The following is a 22,670-nucleotide window of genomic DNA, read 5'->3' on the forward strand; positions in this document are numbered from 1 at the left end:
TTTATTCCCAGATGGGCGTTCAGCAGCAGCCCTGCCTGCTCCCCCAGCTCTGTGGAGACGCCCTGGCCGGCAGAGGTGTCATCTTTTATTGGCCTGTTGGCAGCACACGGGCCTGGGCCCTGCCTCACCGGCCAGGCTCCGGGCCAGCACCGCCTCCCCCGCCCCCACCCCGTGGCTCAGAACTCGCAGATCACAAGGCGCTGCTCCTTGCAGTTCTTGTCGTTCCACTTGCCATTGGTGAAGATCTCCACGCAGTTCTCGGCCTCTCCGTTGTTGTTGGGCTCCCCCGGGGCCCAGTTGGAATAGACCAGGGTCTCCCCCGTTGGGTAGGTGAACTTGCCCTCTGTCGTGGCGTCGGTCATGCTCAGGAAGGCGATCTTGTTCTGAGCTGTCACCAGCTGCTGCAGGGCCTCGTTCTCAGCGGCCGAGCGTGGGGAGGCCAGCTGCCCCCCGGCCTGTGTGCACACCTGCTGTGCCTCCTCAAAAGATTTCTCAAAGCCTCCCGTCTTGAAGATCTTCTCCCCGACCCTTCGGCCATTGGGGAAGAGCTCAGCTAGAAGAGGAGAGAAGGCTGGCTGGCGCTCAGGGGCTCGTGGATGGAAATCTCCAGGGCTCCAGAGAGAGCTGTGCCCCAGCCTCACTGGGCTGATCAGGAGCCCGGGCTGCACCCTGACCCATTGCCCTTCTCCTCGGAGGAGCTTCAACAAGGACTCGGGGGGCAGTTTCTCCCCCCGCTCAAGGTCGCACCCAGGGTCAGTGCAAGAGTTCGTGTGCTGTCACTGGGTTTATGTTCCGTGCATCTGGGTGGGTGTGCGTGTACATACATGAGCATGTCCATGATTCCATCTGAAGGGACACAGGAGCACTTAAGGGCCATCTGGATTTGTGTGTGCGCGCGTGTGTGTGTGTACACGCGTGTGTGCTCTGTGTGAAGACAGGGTGGAGAGAGGGATTGTATTGAAGTGCACGTGTGTGCAGGTGCACGCACACGTCCTCCTTGGCTTGCAGGGGTGTGCACGAGTGAGTGACTACGTATGCAGACACGTGTGTGGAGGGAGGGAGACACGCCTAGTGCTGGAGCCCCTCATCCTTGAGTCCTTGAGCTTGAGGACTTGGGAGCCAACCCTGTGTCTCACCCAGTCAGGCCCCTTCATGCCCAACTTCAGAAAACTGTTTTTGGATCAATGAGATTTGCTGAAGGATGTGAACTCAAAGCTGACGTCAAGGAGGAGGAGGAGGAGCAGCTGGGGATGGAGGTGGAGGTTCCCAAGGGCACAGGGCCCTCAGTCGTGTGCTGCTGGAGGCCTCTGGCTCCAGGATGCCCGGGTTAGGGAAGAATCTCTGCAGGCCCATGGGCACAACTAGGGTGAGGCACTTGGTGGCCACACACCAAGGTCAGGCCCCCACCAAGGCCTTGAACCCCGAGGGCAACATCTCAGCCCCAGCTCTTGGGACACAGTCTGAATTCTCTGCTGCCGTAGGCTGTGCAGCAACATCTCTGGCACTTGCACACCTGGCCCCACAGAGGTAAGAAACGCATCCTGTGTTGGGCGTCCCCGTGTCTGTGAGAGGGACCGGCACAGGGTAGGCAGGAGTGAAGCTCTGCAGAACTGTGCTGAGCTCGGGGCATCCATCTGGCTTGGGTCACGGTGGCTGTGATGCTGGGGGGTGTTCTGGAGCCTATGTCCTTGACCGTGCTCCCACCATCGCTGAACTGGGGACACGGGCCGCATCCTCCTACCCGTTCTTTGCATCTGCTTCCAGCTCTGGGAGCAGGTGCTGCGCTGCTGTGTCCTAGCCCTCTCCTTAGCCCCACTCCCTGCCCCGGTCCCGGGTCCAGCCCTAAACAAGGTGCCAGCCAATCCTAGACCCAGGCCCAGCCAACTCCAAGTTAAGGCTCAGACCCCGTGTGTGGCTGTTCCTCAGTGCGCAGCTCAGGCTCAGGTCCAGGGACTCACCTTTCTTATACTGAGAGAAGGCATCCTGGAGTTGTTGTACCTGTCTTTGTAAGGCCTCCACCTGCCGCCTCAGAGCAGTGACATCTGCAGGAGAGAGGCTGAGTGAAGGCCTGTCCAGCACAGCCTGCGATCAGCTCAGAGCCTGGGCCTCAGGGCAGGGCGCCCACTTGCAGGCACATATTGGGAATGGGGCTAAGTTGCTGAACCGAACCCCAGGAAGCCCACCTCTGCTGACACAGTGCTGGCCCCTGCTGCCCATGGGATTTCCTGTGGTTCTGCTGTGAGCTAATTGTCCCCTGAGCAGACCCCTGCAACTCGCTGACACTGAACCAGATGACATTTTAACTCCAGACTCTGAGAATCTGAGAGCACTTCCTTTTTTGAGGGGACAGGAATACACGTTCCTCAGGTACTTCTCAACCACTGGGTTATGTGATGCTCAAAGCTACCCTATGATCTGGGAAGGGTGCTACACTCTTCCCAATGATCAGATGGAAAAACCGCCCAGGGTTGCCCTCCACTGAGTAACAGAGTTTAAAACCAGAGCCTAATTCTCCTGCCTCCCAGCCAGCCAACCTCTCCTGCTTTCCACCCGCCAACTGTAGGTCACGGGGCGGACATCCAAGGGAAGGGGCTGCCCGAGGTGGAGAGGGCTCCTCTCTCCCCCACAACCCCCAGAGCCATGGGGGCTACCTTACCTGGAAGCCCACTCTCTCCCTTTGCTCCTTTGTCCCCAGGGACACCTCTCTCCCCCATCAGTCCTGGGGGGCCCCTGGCACCTGGAGGTCCCTGTGGACCCACAGCTCCAGCAGACCCTGGGATCAGAGAAGGGGAGTTGGGTGAACTCTGCACACATTTCCCAGCGTTTTCACCCTCCCAGTACATGGAGTGTCCTACGGCCCAGACACACACCCTCCCCATACACAGCCTGTTCCCCGGACCCAACCACGTGCCCTCTCTGTCCCCATCACTCAGCAACCAATCTTCCTTGTAGACAAACTGTCCATGTTGCTCACACCACACTCTCCCCAGATACAGACAGTCCCAGAGCCCAACAATGTATCCTCCTTGGATGTAGACTGCCCCCGTTGGCCAGGAACGCCAGTTCTGACTGGGTGGGTGGGGCAGAGGGGTGGGCATCAACAGCTTCAGTGGACGCATGGGAACCGGAGCCCAGACCCGGCTCCTTCCATCGCTCACCTGCTGTCCCAGCACTGCCAGGGGCTCCCGGCTGGCCAGCGGCTCCCCTGTCTCCTTTAGGACCCATGGGGCCTCTTGTCCCCGCAGAGCCCTGCATGCCTGGGGCACCCACTTCTCCTGTGGAAGGAACAGATTGGGAGAAATGCTGCTGGGAGTGTGTTCAGCGTGTGTCGTCCTCAGTCCTGGAGCTTTTCACCCGCAGCTCCAGGTGGGAGAGAACTCGGGAGACTGCCCCTTATTGCCGGGATGGCAGCAGGGAAGTGCTGCCGAGGTGAGGCTGTGGGGGAAGGGCTGCGGCCGGCCGGGCCTTCCCAGTGCCGGTGGTCTGGGCCTCCTGGTGCTCTGAGCATGCCTTCCAGCACATCATGCTCTGCCAGCGTCCTTCCTCTCTTTCCCTCCCACAGAGCCCACGTGCCAACCACCTACCTTTGGGCCCAGCCTCTCCTTTTGGGCCTGGTTTTCCTTGAGGTCCCATGTTCCCCTGCCTCCCTGTGGGACCCTCTTTTCCAGCTGGACCTGGAGAACCTTGAGGTCCTGGAAGTCCTGGGGAAAAGGACCAGCCCAGTGAATGACACTAAGTCTTCTTGGAAGCGGGAGCGCGTGATAAAATGAGAGCAGTAATGGGAGTCAGAGAGGCAGCGTCATCCTAAGGATGCTGCCCAGCCACATCCCAGTCTTCCCTGAGTAACCCAGTGCCACCTTCAGAACGACCCTCTTCCTTCTTCCTGGGATAGGATCTGGGCATGCCTCCCCGCACGTCCTAGTGGCAGCAGCACCTCCTGCAGTCATCTGCATTCCATGTCCAGCTGCTCACCACGTGGTCCAGCGTCTCCTTTGGGTCCAGGTTCTCCAACAGACCCATTCTCCCCTTTGGGCCCAACTGGTCCAGGTGGTCCAGGCATTCCTGCTCGTCCTACAGCTCCTGGCAGACCTGCAGCAGCAGAGAAATGAGAATGAACCTGGCTCTGCGTAAACCTGTAGGGTCAGGCCGGTGGCATTCCTTCCAGGTTCTACAGGGCGTAGATGTTTCACCTCCACACTTCTCAGTCCAGGGGTGACCCGGGAAATGAATGTCCACATCCCCATTTTACAGGCTTCCCAGAGTTGGAGGCGGATCCCAGCAGGCATCCTGTCAGCATCCCCCTGGATCATGTACTCCTCGCTCTCCCCTTCCCAGAACCAAAGTTTGCGTCAGAAATGATGCCCAACACTGATCATCAGGGAAACGCAAATCAAAACCACAGTGAGATATCACCTCACACCTGTTAGAATGGCTGTTATCAGAACCACAAGAAATAACAAGTGTTGGCGAGGATGTGGAGAGAAGGGAACCCTCATACACTGCTGGTGGGAGTGCAAACTCGTGCAGCCACTATGGAAAACAGTATGGAGATTTCTCAAAAAATCAAAAATAGAAATACCATAAGATCCAGTGATTCCACTTCTGGGCATTTTTATCTGAAGTAAATGAAAACACTCACCTGAAAAGATATTTGCACCCCCATGTTCATCACAGCATTATTCACAATAGTCAAGATGTGGAGACAACCTAAGTGTCCAGTGAGGGATGAATGGATAAAGAAAATGGGAGATATATATACAATGGAATATTATTCAGCCATAAAAAAGAAGGAAAGCTTGTCATTTGCAACAACACAGATGGCCCTTGAGGGCATTATGCTAAGTGAAATAAGTTAGACAGAGAAAGACAAATACCATATGACCTCATTTATATCTGGAATCTAAAAAGATTGAACTTACAGATACAGAGAACACATTGGTGGTTGTCAGAGGCGAGAGTGGTGGGTGGGGGAAATGGGCAAAAGTGGCCAAAAGATAATGTAAAGCATGGTGACTATAGCTAATAATACTGTACTGAATATTTGAAAGTTGCTGAGAGAGTAAATCTTAAAAGTTCTCAGCACAAGAAAAAGTTTGTAACTATGTGTGGTGGTTGATGTTAACTAGACTTATTGTGGTGATCATTTCACGATGTATACAAATATTGAATCCTTATATTGTATACTTGAAACTAATACATCAGCTATATCTCAATTTTTAAAAAGCTATGTAACATGGTCTTGAAACTATAGACAACAGGCCAAATTATTATCTAACGCGTCATTAAGTGATAAAAGTATGCTATAAACCCTATGTTCAATATGCTCCTGTTTCCTAAACATGTACGTGCATTGTCAGGTGTGTGCACAGGTAATACACAGTGGAAAAAACACAGGAAAGAGGTACACACAAGTGTTAACAGTTGTTCCTTCAAAGGGGTACAATTAAGGTAATTTTAATTTTCTTCTTTTTTGTCTTTAGTGATCACATATTACTTTTGTATTGAAAAAATGATCAGTTTTTAAAAAAGCATGTTACCTCAAGAAAGGCTGCCTAAGCCTAAAATTATACAAGATTTATGCAAAAGGAGGAAAGGGAGCAAATGACCATCAATAGTGAAGAATGTTACACTCCATTCTGCTAGTTTGATTATTCCTTTTTATTGAGGTGAAATTCATATAATGTAAAATTAACCTTTTTAAAGTATACAATTCAGTGGCATTTAGCACATTCACAGTGTTGTGCAACTATCTCCTCTGTTTATTTAAAAACCTTTCATCGCCTGCAAAGAAAACCCCACACCCATTAAGCCATCACTCCCTGGTCCCTCTCCTCCCAGGCCCCGGCTACCACGATTTTGCTTTCCGTCCACATCACCTATTCTGGATATTTCGTAGGGATGTGTTCATACAACATGCAACGCTTTGTGTTTGGCTTTTTAAATGTGGAGTGATGTTCTTGTGGTTCAGCTACTTTGTAGCGTGTCTCAGTGCTTCATTCCTTTGTATGGGTGAACAGTATTCCATTCTACGGAGAGAACACATTTTCTTTATCCATTCTTTGCTTGATGGACATTTGGGCTCTTTCTGTCTTTTGGTTATTGAGAACAAAGCTGCTATAAACATTCATGTGCAAAAAGAAAAGAAAAGAAATGACACCTCACAGGTGGTGCTCACTTGTTCCCTTGCTCATTATTTCATTTATTTGTTCATTAAGAAACCATCTATGGAGCTTAACTTTATGCTTAGCGCTGGGCAAGGTGCAAATGTTAGCACCAGTCTGGTCTGCAAGGGATCTGTGACAGGATTTTAAACTGTGAGGCACGGGCAACGGGTGAGGAAGACAAGTCCTGGGATGTCCCGCGTCCCATCACAGCGTGCCCGACCCCTGCACACACACGTACTCAGCGCTGTTGTCCTGAAGGAGGAAATGGGACTCCGGGGCGAGGAGGGTTTAGAGAGACTTGTAGAGCAGAGGGGACATTTTGGTCTTGGAAACGATGCTCCCAGGGCAGGAGGGGCCAGGTCTGCCTGGGGTGAGAACGTGGTGTTGGTGCGGGACTGGTGCATTAGACGGGCAGCTGAGTGTCTGTGCGGGGCATTGTGCCCTGATTTTAGTTGCAATCCTCACTAGGAATGAAATGGAAGTACAGGGGCTATAGGATGGGCACCACGTCCCACACCCAACAGTGCAGTGGGCCAGGAGCAGAGATGCCCCGACCCCAGGTTGAGCCTCTCTTGGGCTCCACACTGGCCAGGATGGCAGCAAGGCGAGGGGCCAAGGGAAAAAGCCGCTCCCTGCGAGGGAGCGTTGGAGGTTGCCCACCCTTGGTGCACCAACTGTGGAGGCCATGAGAGCACTGAGGTGGGGGGAGGGACCCTCTCTTCAGCAGCAAGCACCCACGCCTCCCAAAGCACCCACTTTGCATCCTGGGATCCCTGAGGATCTAGCCCTGCACGCTCATGCCACCTGAAGTGAAGCTTTACGGACTAGCAGTGTGGCCAGTCTTAACTGCACTCAAATTCCTCCCATCTTTGCATTTTACATTCATTCATTCCACAAGTATTCCCTGAGCTTCTCTACGTGGGAGGCACTGTCTTAAATGCTGAGATATAGCAGTGAAAGAAAGAGACAAGAAATCAAATCTCTTCTTCATAGAGCTTGAACTCAAGTGCACAATGACTAGAAGCCTGTCGGCTGGCGCAGCTGTGCACAGTTCTGTCTCCAAGCGCTGATCCAAGGCCAGGCTTGGAAAGTAAGTGCACGGGGTGAGGCATCTGCACAAGAAAGAGAGGTCTCTGCCACACTCCATGCCCTGGGTTCAGAGCGCAGCTGTGGGAAAGGCCCCCCCAGGATTCAACTCAGGGCACCTCTGGGAATTAGAGAGAACCGGGATTATCCGAGAGAGAGCTGGCACCTTGAATACCACCCTTCTCGCGAGTCCACTTCCAGGCGGCCTTCCCCGAGCCCCAGCCCATTGCTGTTGGGAGCCCCTTTCTGACTGGAAGGGACAGACATGTGCTAGCTTACCTCCTATTCTACAAAGCCATGGGATGTTGCCTGTGCTTTCCAGCTTAAATGTCGTTAGTTTCCTTCCTCCCTAACCAAAACGCAAACTCCGGAAAGATAAAGACCACGGTTGATCTCTCCCGAGCCCTAGCGCAGCACCACAGGGGTCCTTCTGTCCTTGTTGCTGGTTCATCGAATCAGCTCTTCTTGACAATAAAACATAAATCCTCCCCATGAGGCAGTATTTCTCGGATAATTCCCTTAGCAAGCAGGACCTCCGGAAACCTCAGGAGAATTTGCCTGATTGGCACAGCAGGAAGATGCAACATTATCCTGAAGACTCAACAGAAATGAAACCTTAGCTCGACTGTTGTTACTGTGTGGTGGATACCACTCCCATTTACAGATGAGCAAATCGAGACTCAGAGACCCCAGGGGCTTGTCTCTGGAAGGTCCTTGCTGTGGAGGGGGAGCCAGCAGTCACGCACACATCTGCCTGAGGCAGGATCCCAGGTCCTTTTCACCTTCCAGACTGGGTGTCATTTAGCCTTTCTGCGTCACAATTTTCTTACCTGTCAAGTGGGACGAGTATGTCCTTTGCGAGACTTTTGGTAGGATTACATGAATTACTTAAGTGACCACCCAAGCACAAGGATGGACAAAGAAACGCGAGCGCCCTTTGCTTCTCTCCGTAACGTGTTTAGGGCAAGTCCTTTGGATCAGGTCTGAGTACAGGCCCACAGAGCCTTACCCTCTGCCTTCATACAGAATTTAATTAAATTAAACATGAAAAATATTTAACTCCCTGCACAGGCACTATTTATCAGAATGAACAACTGTTAAGTGCTGGAGCGGAGGTCAGTGGGCTCCAAATACCCACTATTGTCTCATTCTTGGAGTGAGAGGAATCAGAATCTTCCAGGGGAGGAGTCAGAGCAGCTGGTGAGGGCGGGAGGCACATGGGGGCTCAGGGCAGCCTGTCATTTGCCAACCAGTAAAGCGATGTTTTAGGTAGACTGAAAGTCTGGGGGAAACCCACCCCTTGGGGAGAAGAAGCCTGTGTCCAAGCCTCCCAGAGCAGAATGACCAGAGTTTCTGAGTTGGTTACAATTCCAATGCCCACCGCTTCCCACCAGCACAAGCCCATGGTCCCAGCTCTACCTGGATCCCCCTTCTCGCCCCGGGGGCCCTCTCTCCCGTCCCGTCCATCACGACCAGGCAGGCCACTCTCCATGGGGCTACACATGACCAGGGTGCAGGCGTTGGTCACTGTTCTCTGGGAATAGGTCTTCATTTCTGCTCCCAGTGACCTTGAGGGCCGTGTGAGCAGGACCAGCACAGAGAGAGGGAGGAGAAACATGGCCTGGGCAGATGAAGAGAAAGAGAAAGTGAAAGGACATGCTCTTGGTTCTAGGACGCGGGTTAGGGTTTGGCCCGGCTCCTGACAGTCAGGAGAAGCACTTCCCCCACCTGCCCTCCCCTCATGCGGGACCAAGAGCAGCAGGACTCTGAAAGCAGCGTAGGGGCAAAGCGAGCATATGGCGTGGCCTGGGAGGGCATGAGTCAGCCAGCTGGAACTCTGATGTGGGTTGACATCCACCTATTCTCAGATGCCCCGTGTCGTCCCTTCTTGTGTTTTCCGTTGGACGCTGCCATTGGCATGGAGGCTAGGATGTAGAATTCTGCACAGAGGCCGTGTGTCACATCAGGAAGGATCCACTGAGTGCTTTGGGCAGGACCTTTCCCCTGTCTGGACCTCCTTCTCCCTGTCTGTACCATTAAGGTGTTTGGCTCAGCTCTGACGAGGCAGACCTGGTCCTCTCACTCACTGCCTTGGATGGACTAGAACTGCTGGTCTGCGGGCCTGGTCTGAAAAGGAGCCAGAGTCCCGAATGCTGAGCACAGGATGGTGCATGGCTGCGTGTTTGCCCGGTGATTTGTCGTTCCTGGGCTAGATGCTGTCTCCATGAGGAAAGTGCCAGAGAGAACCCAGGTGAAAGTTCTCAGACACATTTAGTCAGCAGCTGGAGAGACCCTGGGATGCCTAGAGCTCTGCCCGGACCACTGGAGAGGACTCGGAAGAGGGGCCTCATGGAGGAAGGGCACATGTGCGATGGACTCAGGCACAGGAGCCTGGTTCTGGAGGCAGGAAAGAGCAGGCGTCTAGGAGGGCATCCAGTGACCGTCTGAGAGGGACTTAGGAACTAGGGGCGATCAGGGAGGATGCAGAGTCTGCGTCACTCCCAATGTTGGGCTTTTTTCCTCTCTCAGAGAGAAACTGTTAAGTTGAGGATGGAAAGAGCTTGTGGGAGTTGCAGGGGCTGGGAACAAAGCCTGAGGGACCTGTGCAAAGGAGAAGGGGGCCACTAGGCAGCTGCAGTGGCGGCAGGGGAAGGAACTCCTGGCCAGACAGCTGCCTCCTTCTTTGGTTGCTGGCGATTCTGGGCTGTGGATGAGCCCTATTTTGCACTAGCCTCTTTTGATTTTGAATTCCTCACTTCCTCAGGCATTCTAGGAGTCTCTAGAAACACCCAGGTGGGCTCGCAGGCCAGCTGCCGCTTCACTGCACTTGCCGTGGCAGAGGCTCAGTCAGGAGCATCAAGGACCACGACGGAGCACGGGCAGCATCCCTGGTCTGCAGCTTCCACCACTGTGGGGCCCTGCACCCAAATCTGGGGAAGGATGAACAGCAATAGGCTTTCTGCCCAATGGCTCAGGATGGAGCAGAAGGCACCGCTGCCCTTTGTGGTGGGAAGGGGACTTGGAGAAGCTAACGCACAGCTTTTCAGACCCAGGATTCAGGGGAGGCATCTTGCTGGCACTACAGAGGGTGAGGGCAGAGCCACAGCCCCCTCAGCCGATGTAGTGCTCAGTTTATGACAAGCTTTCAGACTAAGATTTTATTGAAAAAATGAATCCTCTGAAAATTGGTTGGAAAATCATTGACCTAGTCCGGTAGGTTTATTTATTTATTTTTTTTGAGGAAGATTAGCCCTGAGCTAACTGCTGCCAATCCTCCTCTTTTTGCTGAGGAAGCCCGGCCCTGAGCTAACATCCATGCCCATCTTCCTCTACTTTATACGTGGGACACCTACCACAGCATGGCTTGCCAAGTGGTGCAACGTCCACACTGGGGAGCTGAGCCAGTGAACTCCGGGCCACCAAAGTGGAACATGCACACTTAACCGCTGCGCCACCAGGTCGGCCTCACAGTAAGTATTTTTTTTAAGTAAAGATTTGAGGCTAAGAGAGGAGTGTGTTTATCCAGGTGCCACAGTCAGCTGGTGCCAGAATGGACTTAGAACCCTGGCCTGTGAATGCCTGATCTGTTTCTCTGCCACCACCCTTGTTTCTGAAGGAATCAGAGATGGAGAGGAGCCAAGGGAGAAGCTGGAGCTGCATTTTCCACTGAGGCTTCTGCACGACGGCATCTGGGGTCTGGCTAGGTGTCACACCCCACTCACCCACCCTCCCCCAGCCCAGCAGGCAGATCTCCCACTGAGCAAAAGGAGTGGAGCGAGGGGCAGAAAGGCACAATTATTACCCCACTATGACCCCACCTCTCACACCCACACTCCGGGACCGACTGCCCAGACTCTGCCTTCCTCAGCACCGGGAGGATGAGCTCCCCATATGGGCAGGGAGATATTCACCAGACGCTGGGAGAACAAAATGAGAGGCGAGGACAGAAGTACTCACGGTTGCGTCCTCTAGGGTTCCAGGATCTCCAGGCAAACTAGCCTTTCCTTGGTAGGCGCTGGCTATTTATACCTGCCCTGTAAGCTGAGCCTCCCAGCTCTGGTCTTCTGAGAACACTCTTCAAAAAGTGGGGCAATTTTCTTCCTTGTTTACTCACTCTCCTCTGGCTCTGGAAACCTGCCACTGATATTCATAACACCACACGCATACCACCTTAGAGTTTGTAGAGCGCCCTCAGTCCTTGACCTCCTCCACACCTCACTGCAGCCCTGTGAGTTAAGTGGCATCATCAGTGTCTGCATTTTGCTGATGTCCAGGAATCCAAGGTCCAGAGAAGACCAGCAAGCTGCACAATGACTTGCAACTATCGCAAGAAACCTGTATTTGAAGATTTCCAAGAGCCAGGACTTGCTACGCCCACTTCTCTTCTTCTTCATCTCAATATTGCTGCCCAGATACTGGGGAAGAGCTGGGAGCTCCTTAGCATATCTGGGCAGGGGTGGGGCATGTGGAGGGGCTGCAGGCTGTGGGGACATGCCTGGAAGAGCTGCTACCTGGCAGGGTCACTCTTTTGCTGTCTGCTCTGGATCTAGGAAAGTGCCCCACTTGCCTTTTGTGGGATGGCCTCCCCTTAACTTCCTTCTCTCATCTCTCCACCGTCTGAGCTGATGTTTGCCTGTGCATTGCTCTAGTGGCCAGTTTGGGCCCCTGAGCTGCTGCCACACTGTTGCAGCCGCCCACAAGGAAACTCCCTACCAGGGATCGTGGGGCAGCTGCCTGCCCTATTGCCGTTGCTAGCATCTCTTGCTTCTAGATCCCCATGACTTTATCTCTTGCATCAACCCCTTGCCTAGGTCCACACACCAGCTGCCTCAGGTCTCCACTTCTCTCCTTTGGCCACCTCATTGGTGGCGCTGACTTGCTCCTGGCTTTTGATGCTCCTTGTGGCATCTCCTCGTATATTGCAGGATCTATAATGTCAGATTTCCTCAGCTGGTAGGGAAAGGTCTTGTTTCCCATATTGCAATTTTTTGAAGCAGGATCCCATAGTGGAGTCCCCTGGACCTCGATGATAGAACTCTTTCATTATTAACACACAGCCATCTCCATTCTAGGGGGTTCATGTGCCTCCTAAAGGTCTAGGTCAGCATGGAGACTGAGCCAAACCATTGCTCTCCCCTCCCACACAAAGCCTACTTGTCAAGTCTTATATTTTCCTTATTTATGGTGACTTTAATTTCAGGAGCCCTGTACTTGTTGTTGGCAGCCCATTAAGTGCCACCGCCTAGCCTGTCAAATACATCCCTCACAATGCCCTGGGACCCCCACTATAGCACAAGATATGGTGTTTCCTTTGTCTAACTCTATATTCAACAGAGTCTAGTTTTATTTCAGATCCAACCCAGACACTCATGTTTCAGTGATAACCTTCGCTTTCCTTGGTTACGCCAATACAGACAAGAAGAATCAGATTTTAAATGGTAATCGCAACAGCTTTCATGCAGAGGACCACTGGAGCACCTTCTCTGCCCAAGACAAGGTCCAGGATGACCACCCGGTTTCTTTGGGAGCTAGCCACTGATGCTGCACTGCAGGCTCGGCAGTATCTGCAGCCCCCAGTGGACCTCATTAGCTGCACTTTCGTCAGAGCCAAGCTGTGGCCTCTGATATTTGGCTTTCTAGCTTCTTGCCCACATCACTGCTGAAACTCCCAGCTGAGTGTGCGCATTGGATGTCTTATCGCTGCCAGGCCATGAGGGGAACTTCGGGCCCTAGGAGACGTTCAAGACAGTAGTTCTAGGTCCCCACCTTAGCCTCATTGACTTCTGTTAGAGCTTGGTTCCGGGCTCCAGACACATGGCCCATAACCCTGACTTCAATTCTCGCCCCATAGGTGCCACAGTGTTGTTCTCACTTACTCTCCCTGCTATTTGGACCTTGATTCTTCTCTATTTCTGGCTTGATGCTTTCCTCTGACTTCTAAGCTCACCCTATTTTCTTGGAGAACTTCTGGTCTCTATTCATGGCCTGGACTAGAGACCTGAAACCTGCTCCAGATCTTTGCCTAATTGTGAACTAAGCCAGTACACCCTAATTATGTGTTTAATGACTGGGGAAGGAAGCAGGAACAGACGTATGGCATCATGGGAACTTGTCCAGCCTGACTTCCTTTTTTTGTGTGTGAGGAAGATTGGCCCTGAGCTAACATCTGCTGCCAATCATCCTCTATTTTATGTGAGATGCTGCCACAGCATGACTTGACGAGTGGTGCCAGGTCTACGCCCAGGATCTGAACCTGTGAACCCCGGGCTGCCAAAGCACAGTGGGTGAACTTAATTGCTGTGCCACCTGGCTGGCCCCACAGCCTGACTTCTTGGAGACATTTCAATCTGTTTATTCTAAAATCAACAACAATTGCATTAACACTGACCCATTCCCTTTTATTTCTCTTGAAGTAAATTCCACTGAATTGCATGCTTGGTGTATCCATTCCTTATCCCTTCAACCTAGAGAGTTCTCAACAATTCCAGCCCAAGATGACCATGTACTTTCATTTTCAGTCGCTCTACTATCTTCTTTTGTGACTTGTGTTCTTGTGTTCTTTCCCTGTGTCTTCACTGAGACTGTCAGTTTCCTTTTTTTAAACTACTTAATTGAGGTGTGATTAACATACAAAAAGCTGTACATGTTTAATGTAAACAACCTGATGAGTTTGGAGATAAGTGCACACCTGGGAAACCGTTACTACAATCGATGTGATAAACTTATCCATCATCTCCAAAAGTTTCCTCCTGCCCCTAACTTTGTAATTTTTAGGTTTTTATGGTAAGAGCACATAACATAAGATCTACCTTCTTTGCAAATTTTTAAGTATACAATGGACCATCATGAACTATAGGCTCTGTGTTGTGCATTGTAATTTCCCGCTTTCATTTCTAATTTTATTTATCTGAGCCTTCTCTCTTTTTCTTGGCAAATCTGGCTAACGGTTTGTCAATTTTGTTTCTCTTCTCAAAGAACCTGCTCTTAGTTTCATGTATCCTTTATCTTATTTTTCTAGTCTCTATTTCATTTATTTATGCTCTAATTTTTATTATTCCCCTCCTTCTGCTGACTTGAGGTTTCTTCTTTTTCTGGTTCTGTTAGGTGTACTTTAAGATTAGTTATTTGAGGTTTTTCTTGTTTGTTGAGGTGGGGCTGTATTGCTATGAGTTTCCCTCTTAGAACAGCTTTTGCTGCATCCTATAAGAGAGTCGGTATGTTGTATTTTCATTATCATTTGTCTCCAGCTATTTTTAAATTCCTCCTTTGATTTATTCATTGATCCAGTGGTTGTTCAGTAGCATGTTGTTTAGTCTCCACATATTTGTCACTTTCCCAGCTTTTTTTCTTGTAGCTGATTTCTAATTTCATAGCATTGTGGTCAGAAAAGATGCTTGATATGATTTCAATCTTCTTAAATTTATTGAGGCTTGCCTTGTTTCCCAACACATGGTCTTTCATTGAGAATGTTCCATGTGCACTTGAGAAGAATGTGTGTTCTGCTGGTTTGGGTTGGAACGATCTCTCTATATCTATTAAGTCCATCTGATCAAGTGCATCATGTAAGTCACTATTTCCTTTTCGACTTTCTGTCTGGATGACCTATCCATTAATGTAAGTAGGGTGTTGAGGTCCCCTTCCATTATTACGTCACTGATAATTTCTCACTTTAAGTCTGTTAATAGTTGTCTTATATGATTTGGTGCCCCTGTGTTAGGTGCATATGTATTCATAAGTGCTATGTCTTCTTGGTGGAAAGTCCCTTTTATCATTATATACTGCCCTTCATTGTCTCTTATTGTCTTTTTTATCTTGAAGTCTGTTTTGTCCAATGTAAGTATAACAACACCTGCTTTCTTTTATTTGCCATTTGCTTGGAGTATCATCCTCCATCCCTTCACTCTGAACCTATGTTTATCTTTAGAGCTGAGAGGTGTTTCCTGAAGACAGCAGATTGTTAGATCAATTTTTTCTTTTTTTGGTGAGGAAGATTGTCCCTGAGCCAATCTTCCTCTGTGCCGATCTTCCTCTACTCTGTGTGTGGGACACCGCCACAGCATGGCCTGATGAGTGTGTGTATGTCCATGCCCGAGATCCAAACCCATGAACTCCAGGCCTCCAGAGTGGAGTGTGAGAACTTAAAGCTATGCCACCTGGCCGGAACCTGCTGGGTCTTTGTTTTTTAAGCCATGCAGCTACTCTGTGTCTTACGATTGGAGAATTCACTCCATTTATATTTAGAGTGATTATTGATATATGAGGGCTCAATACTACCATTTTATCTCTTGTTTCCCAGTTCTGTGTTTCCATTTTTTCTCTTGCTTTGTATTTCTGACTGCCATTTTATTTTGGTGGCTTTATCAATTTTCTCTCTCTCTCTCTCTCTTTTTTTGTTACAAATTGTGGCTCTGCTCTGGTTTCTTATTTAGTGGTTACCATGACGTTTGTATAAAATGTCTCACAGATGAGATAGTCCAATTTCTCATAACCTCTTATCTCCATTTGCCTAAGCAGGTTCCATCCCCATTTTCTTCCCTTTCTGAGTTATTGTTGTCACAAATTATTCTGTTTTGTGTTGTGAGTTTGTGACTAAGTTGAAGTGTTTATAGTCACTTTTGATGCTTTCCTTCACTTTATCTTTTAAGTTATAATTGAGTATTTGCTTCCCTGTTCTGAAAGAGAGCTGCAGTTTTCTGATTTTGTCTATTTATCTCCTTGCTCAAAGCTTTGTAGACCCTTGCCTTTTTGTGTCAGGTATGAGGATATCTTTAATCCTTTCTTGTAGAGGAGGTCTGGTGGTGATGAAGTCCCTCAGCCTTTCTTTATCTGGGAAAGCTTTTATTTCTCTGAAGGATAATTTTGATGGATGGAGTATTCTTGGCCAAAAGTTTTTGTCTTTTAGTATTTTGAATATGTCATTTCATTCTCTCCTAGGCTTTAATGTTTCTGCCAAGAAATCCACTGAAGTCCTGATAGAGGTTCCTTTATAGGTTTTCTTCTGCTCTCTTGCCCTTGATATTTTTTCTTTGTCATTGACTTTTGCCAGTTTTACTATTATACGCCTTGGAGAAAGTCTTTTAGCATTGAGGTAATTACACATGCTATTAGCTTCATGAATTTGTAAACCCAGTTCTTTCCCCAGGTTTGAGAAGTTCTTAGCACTATTTCTTAGAACAAGCTCTCTGCTCCTTTCCCCTGCTCTTCTCCCTCTGGAATACCTATAATCCTTACGTTGCTTTCTCTAATTGAGTCAGATATTTCCTGAAGAATTCCTCCCTTCTGTAAAAATCTTAGTCCTCTCTCTTCCTCCACCTGTAGCATTTCTATATTTCTATCCTCTAAATCCCTAATTCTTTCCCTCATAACATCAGCTCTATTTTTAAGGATTCTAGATTATTTTTATTGCATTAACTATGTTCTTCCTATGCAGAATTTCTGCTTGTTTTTTTTTTTAATAGTTTCCATTTCTTTTGTGAAGTATTCCTTCTTATCATTAATTTTATTCCTGAGCTCATTGAACTGTCTGAATTTTCTCGTAACTCATTGGGTTTTTTTTTTTTTATGACAGCTACTTTGAGTTCTCTGTCATTTAGATTGTCAATTTCTGTGCCTTCAGGGTTGGTTTCTGGAGAATTGTTATTTTCTTTCTGGTCTGAATTGTTGCTGTAGTTTCTCGTGGTGTTTGATGATCTAATCTTTTGCTGGGGCATTTGTGGTAGTGTTAGGCTACAGATTCCAGCTGCTGCCACTATGGGGAAGTGGGAACTGTGTTTCTGATCCCACCCCACCTGCTGGAAGTTGAGGGGGACTATGGGTGCTTGTGTTGCCGTGAGAGTGTTTGGGTGTGTATGTAGATTGTGCTTGGTGGGCAGGTCCCCTTCGTGAATCCGAGCCCAGGCCACTCGTTGGGGCTTCGGGACACATTAGGATCTCCCACCACTGGGAAAGTGATCTTGAGCAGGCTAAGGGTTGCCACTGCCTCTTCCTACCATCACCCCCAGGCTTGTTCCCACTTTCACGGCAAGCAGTACTATGGGTGCTCAGGCCAGCCAGGAATACACATTCAGCCAAATGGTTCAAGGTCTTTATTGTGTTGGCCAGACTTGGTCACTATCAGCAAGTCATCCACATACTGCAGCAGCAGTCCTTCTTGCTGTCAGTGGCTCAAGGCTTTAGCTAGGGCTTCCCCAAATAGTGTAGGGGAGTTTTTGAAGCCCCAGGACAGCACCCTCCAAATATATTGTTGAGTGGCCTGAGTATCTGGGTCATGCCATTCAAATGCAAAAAGTTTCTGTGATTCTTCTGTGAACGGTATGCAGAAGAATGCATCCTTTAATTCCCAAAGTGAAAAATAGCCGCATTCACCCAGAAAGTTGGCTAGCAAGGTGTAAGGTCTGGGCACCACAGGGTTCAGGTCCTGAACCACCTCACTTATGGCACAAGGCTCCTGAACACACTGATATTCATCTGAATTGGGTTTCTTGACAGGGAGAACAGGAGTAGTATATGGTGGCTGGAAAGGTCTGATTAACCTGCAGCACTGGATGAATGCCCTTCTGAGCTTCCTGTTTTAGTGGCTATTGTTTCAGGCTGTGTGTATTGGCTGGACATTCTTTGCTTTCCCAGGCTTCCCATCTGCCCACACATCCCGTCTTACCTCCTTGAAGATCTCCAGTGGCTTGGGCCTGGTGGTGATGCTTGAACATCTGCAGGGCCATCTGGAGCTGTAGGGGTTGTGCTGGTGGCACTTGCACCTCTAGCTGGTCTGGAGGAAAAGTCACCTGAGCATTCATTTTACACAGAAAGTCTTATCCCAGGAGGAGAACAAGGCATTCAGTCATATATCAAAAAATACGTATATTTGCCCACGTGGGGTGGGGTTATTATTTTTCCAATTAAAAGATCTAAGACAGAGAAAGGAGAGTGCATCCAAACGAAGCTGGACAGTTGCCCTTGTCCTTTTATGCTTCTGGGATATTGTTGCAGTGGAAATTGCCCCGCTCTGGGAAGGGTCCTCTGACTGAATCTTGTCCCTTGTCAGGTTTGAGAAGGAGAGAATCCCTCTCTTAGGCCTGGTAATCCTTCTGGCATATCCCCTTGGGCAAGCAGTGGGCCTGGGAAAAGGTGGAGGGAGAGGAGGAGCTGGGGGCCTCCTTGGTCCATTGTCTCCCCTGGTCCAGATATAGCAACATAAAAGCTAGAACATAGGGAATTTCATCTTCCTTTACTTCCTTCTTGCAAAATGATTCTAGCTGCAAGATAGTACCACAATTGAGTGACACATTTGGGGGCCACTTTCCTCCTGATCCTAGTGTATACTGGGGCAAGGCTACATTACAGTAAAAGATCATGCTTTTCTTTTTCATGGGCTCATAAGTGAAATTATCCCAATAGGCCAGCATGCACCCTTGCAGTCCTCTTTCTTTTGTTTTCTTCCCTGGATGGACAGAGTAGTGCCCATGGTGGTAAAGTTTGTGTCTGACAATTAATGGACCCAGAGAAGGGTGCTGGGCTTGACTCCAGGTGCCCAGATAACTATAGGACTTATCCAAATCTGACTCTGCCTGAGCACACAGTTCTTGCTAAACAAGCCAAGGAGACAGGAGGTGGAGGCTAAGGCAGAGTAAAGATCTCATTTCCCAACACTGGTGTAGGGGTCAGGTGCCCAGCAGAAAGTTTTTTAGATCTTCTATTTTGCAGAAAGTCCAAATCTGGCTTACTTTAAGCCCAAACCTGACTTCCACACAATGACACCAAAGAAGGCACTGGACAGGACAGACAGAGGGGGAAAGGTGGTCAGGCCGTGCTCTCACGGCTTCCTCCTAAGGGTTGGCACGCAAACGGCAGTGTCCACACTGAGGCGCACAATTCTGGTTTGACACTTGACAGAAAAGGTCGCAAACTTCACATCCTCACAGATGGTATAACAAGCACTGGAAGTGTGCTGTGGGATTCTGACACAGAGGAAAACTGGCACCCAGACTAGTGGAACGACACATACACTCAGGAGAACAGACCATACAGGTGTGCAAACCACAGAGAAACTAGAGACTAGTCTTCCAGATAATATACTAGGCAGTCTGTACCTCCCTTTATCCCTAAACAGCAGTGCCTAAGCCAGATGGACTTTGGCCTGACCAAGGCCCCCAGACCAGGAAAAAGGAATATGGTACCCGGGAGGTGCCTCCAGATGACTCACCTCGTTATAGGTGCAAGCTGGTCAGCTTGAGATCCGGTCCTTCCTTTCCAGATCACTGAAGCATGAGAGGCAGTCAGCAAGGGAGCCAGCCACAAGGGCAATTCCTGGGGCAGAAAAAGAAAAAAAAATAAAAAGCTGCCCAGCAGCTGGGGGAAAAAAAGCTTCTTCCAAGTTGACCAGCTACAGGCAGAGGCTAGGGTCCCATCTGGGGTGCTGGAGATTGATACAATGTGCTTGCTCTGCTCATCACAATCAGAACCAATTAATAAATGACTTAGAGATCGAGAAAGGAAGTTTAATTAGATGAGCTGGAAAATTGGAAGATGGGTGACTAATGCCTCAAAAACCCGTCTTCAAAGATTACAGAATCTCGAGGCAATTATATAGGGAAAATGGACAGTAAGGAGGGAGTTTCCTTCAGGCGTGATGGACCCCAGCATCTTTCATTGTTCCATTCTTCTCTCAGCTGTGATCAACACCTTGTAGGTGTATTTCCCGCCTGTGGTCAGCCTGTTCCTGGAGAGAAACCCATAGAACAAAGGTGTAATTTGTCAAGCTATCGCAGAGTACATACGTAAGTGGAGGACACAAATCAGGAAAGCATGTGAAGTTTTTAGAGTACGTGCAAAGCCGAGAGTAGTCACGCAAAGGAGGGGCTGGGCCATATACTGTAACAAGATGGCCTCACTTTTGCTCACTTACAACTTGACAATAAAACATAAATTAGAAACAGGTCTGTATAGCAGGAGTTTTTTTATGTACTATATCTACCTTATTTTCCATCCAAACTAGATTGTTATAAGTTTGATATGTTCAACTTGTTATAAATTTAACATTTTTTAGATAAAGTATAAAAACTGCATGATTATTTCAATAGAGACAGAAAGGTTTTTGACAAAATCCAATGCTCTTTCATGAAAAAGATATTCAACAAAGCAGGAATTGAAGGGAAATTCTTCAACCTGATAAAGGCTATGTATAAAAACTCACAGGAAGCGTCGTACTTAATGTTGAGAGACTGAAATATTTGACCCTAACATCAGGAACAAGACTTGAATAACTGCTCTCACTTCCTCTATTTAATGTTTTTCAGGAAGTTCTACTCAAAGTATTTAGGCAAGAAAAACATTAAGATTGGAGAGAAAGTAGTAAAACTGTGTTTGCAGATGGCATGTTCTAATACAGAGAAAATCTTAAGAAATTAAAACTCTGATAAATTTGTTTAGCAATGTTGCAAGATACAAGATCAATATACATACATAATTATGCATAACATTATACAAAATATAATTTAATTCTATACACTGCAATGAGGAATCTGAAAATGAATTTAGTAACAATTCTATTTGCAATGGCATCAAAATTAATAAAATACTTGGGAAAAGTCAGTATCAGTAAATATTGATAGATATCAATGTGTGCACATATATTTATGTATGCCTATATATATATTTCCTATCTTTGTTCACTGAACAGTCCTAGACGCAATACCACTCCAGTAGCCATATTGGTCCCTAAAGGCCACTGGAATGTTGGCTTCTGAATACTATTCTACACTAAGAGGAATGTTGGCTTCTTGAATAATGAATATTTCCAGAGAATAGGACAGGAAAAGTGTAAGATGAGCAAGAGCAATCTTATTGTTCAAGAAAGTTAGGACATCTTCAAAAATTGATCAGACTATGTCAAAGGACATAATCTGAAACAGTTCCTGCTGGTCTAACTTGGGACAATATGAACTTCTAAATAAATAATGATAGTAATAGATTACAACCCAGTGATTAAAATAAGAAGCTGTGAGTCCATATTGATATGAGTAAATAAATAAGTAAATAGCTTAGAAGGGAGAGCGCATTCTTGGTGTAAAATTCCAATTAATAAATGTAGACAGAATCACAAAAATAGAAAAATCGTCATTTAGAAACTATCGAGCAGGATGCTAAGTTGAGCGGGTGGAGGTTTGATGAGACACAAATTTTTGTTTTAGCTTAAAGTACTTTTCCATAAAATACTTATACATGACGAAGCATAAAACGATGAATCTGCAGTGCCATCATCTGGCACACGCTAACTTGATCAGGTGATCACGTCAGATTGACATCACCGATGTCAACACCGTGTACCTGCTGATGTGATGCACTGAAAAGAACACAACGTAACTTCTTCCTGATTCTGAGAATGCGGAGCGTCAGACAGACCTAGGTTGAAGGACGTCCTACTAAAGAAAATGTCTGTATCCTTTAACACTCTTCTGGTTGCCAATGATAAAGACTAAGGAAACTCTCTAGATAGGAAGAAATTAAAGAGACATGACACCCAAAAGCAACGCATGATCTCTGCTTTAGACTTGGACAAGGAAGCCAAAACATACATATTATGAGACATTTGGCAAAATTTGAATGGAATACATGGATTCCAGCACAGTCTATTGAAAAGTCAACAATAAAACTCCTACATACCCAGAATTCAGCCATCCAAATCAGAAAATCAACATTGGGTATTAAGGTGGATAATACTATAAATAGCTATAAACTTACTACCCATTACTTCAGATATTACTTCTGGTCACCTCATCAGTATCATTCTATTTGCTCTTCTGTCATATATAACCTTTATCCTAATTTAATTTAATTTTTTTCCCCAAGGAAGATTAGCCCTGAGCTAACTACTGTCAATCCTCCTCTTCTTGTTGAGGAAGACCAGCCCTGAGCTAACATCCGTGCCCATCTTCCTCTACTTTATATGTGGGACACCTACCACAGCATGGCTTGCCGTGCGGTGCCGTGTCCACACCCGGGATCCAAACCAGCGAACCCCGGGCCGCCCAAGGGGAACGTGTGCACTTAACCACTGCTCTGGCCCAATCCTAATTTAATTTTAATCGTTCACTTTGTGTTCTTTCATTTTGTTAGTTTGTATGTTTGTATCCTCAAACTACATTGTCTAAATTTCTATTTTTGAACTTTGGAATCATACTCTATATATTTTTCTGTTTTAAAAAATATTCTGTATATGTATTTGTATTACTGAAAGGGGCTGCAATACATTACTTTTTTCTTATGCATAATATGCCATTGTTAGAATATAAACTTTGCCTTATAAAACAGCTTTAGATTTAGAAAAAAATTGCAAGAATTGTTCAGAATTCTCATATACCCTTCTGCCAGTTTCCTCTATTATTAACATCTTGCATTTGTATGGTTCATTCGTCATTATTAATG

At 47.8% G+C, this 22,670-nt stretch overlaps 1 protein-coding gene across 1 annotated transcript; it reads right to left on the reverse strand.

Moving 5' to 3' along the window:
- Nucleotides 1-63: 63 nt before the first annotated feature.
- SFTPD (surfactant protein D) lies at nt 64-11,505 on the reverse strand. The gene is made up of 8 exons (XM_008543651.2): nt 11,208-11,505; nt 8,670-8,871; nt 3,973-4,089; nt 3,585-3,701; nt 3,159-3,275; nt 2,657-2,773; nt 1,959-2,042; nt 64-553 (listed from the first exon to the last, which is right to left on the reverse strand). Exons 2-8 carry the CDS (start codon nt 8,866-8,868, stop codon nt 177-179), a joined length of 1,128 nt encoding a protein of 375 aa, XP_008541873.1. The 5' UTR covers nt 8,869-8,871; nt 11,208-11,505; the 3' UTR covers nt 64-176.
- Between the last annotated feature and the right edge of the window lie 11,165 nt (nt 11,506-22,670).

This window comes from Equus przewalskii, chromosome 1, assembly GCF_037783145.1.
Source record: "Equus przewalskii isolate Varuska chromosome 1, EquPr2, whole genome shotgun sequence".
NCBI lineage: Eukaryota > Metazoa > Chordata > Mammalia > Perissodactyla > Equidae > Equus > Equus przewalskii.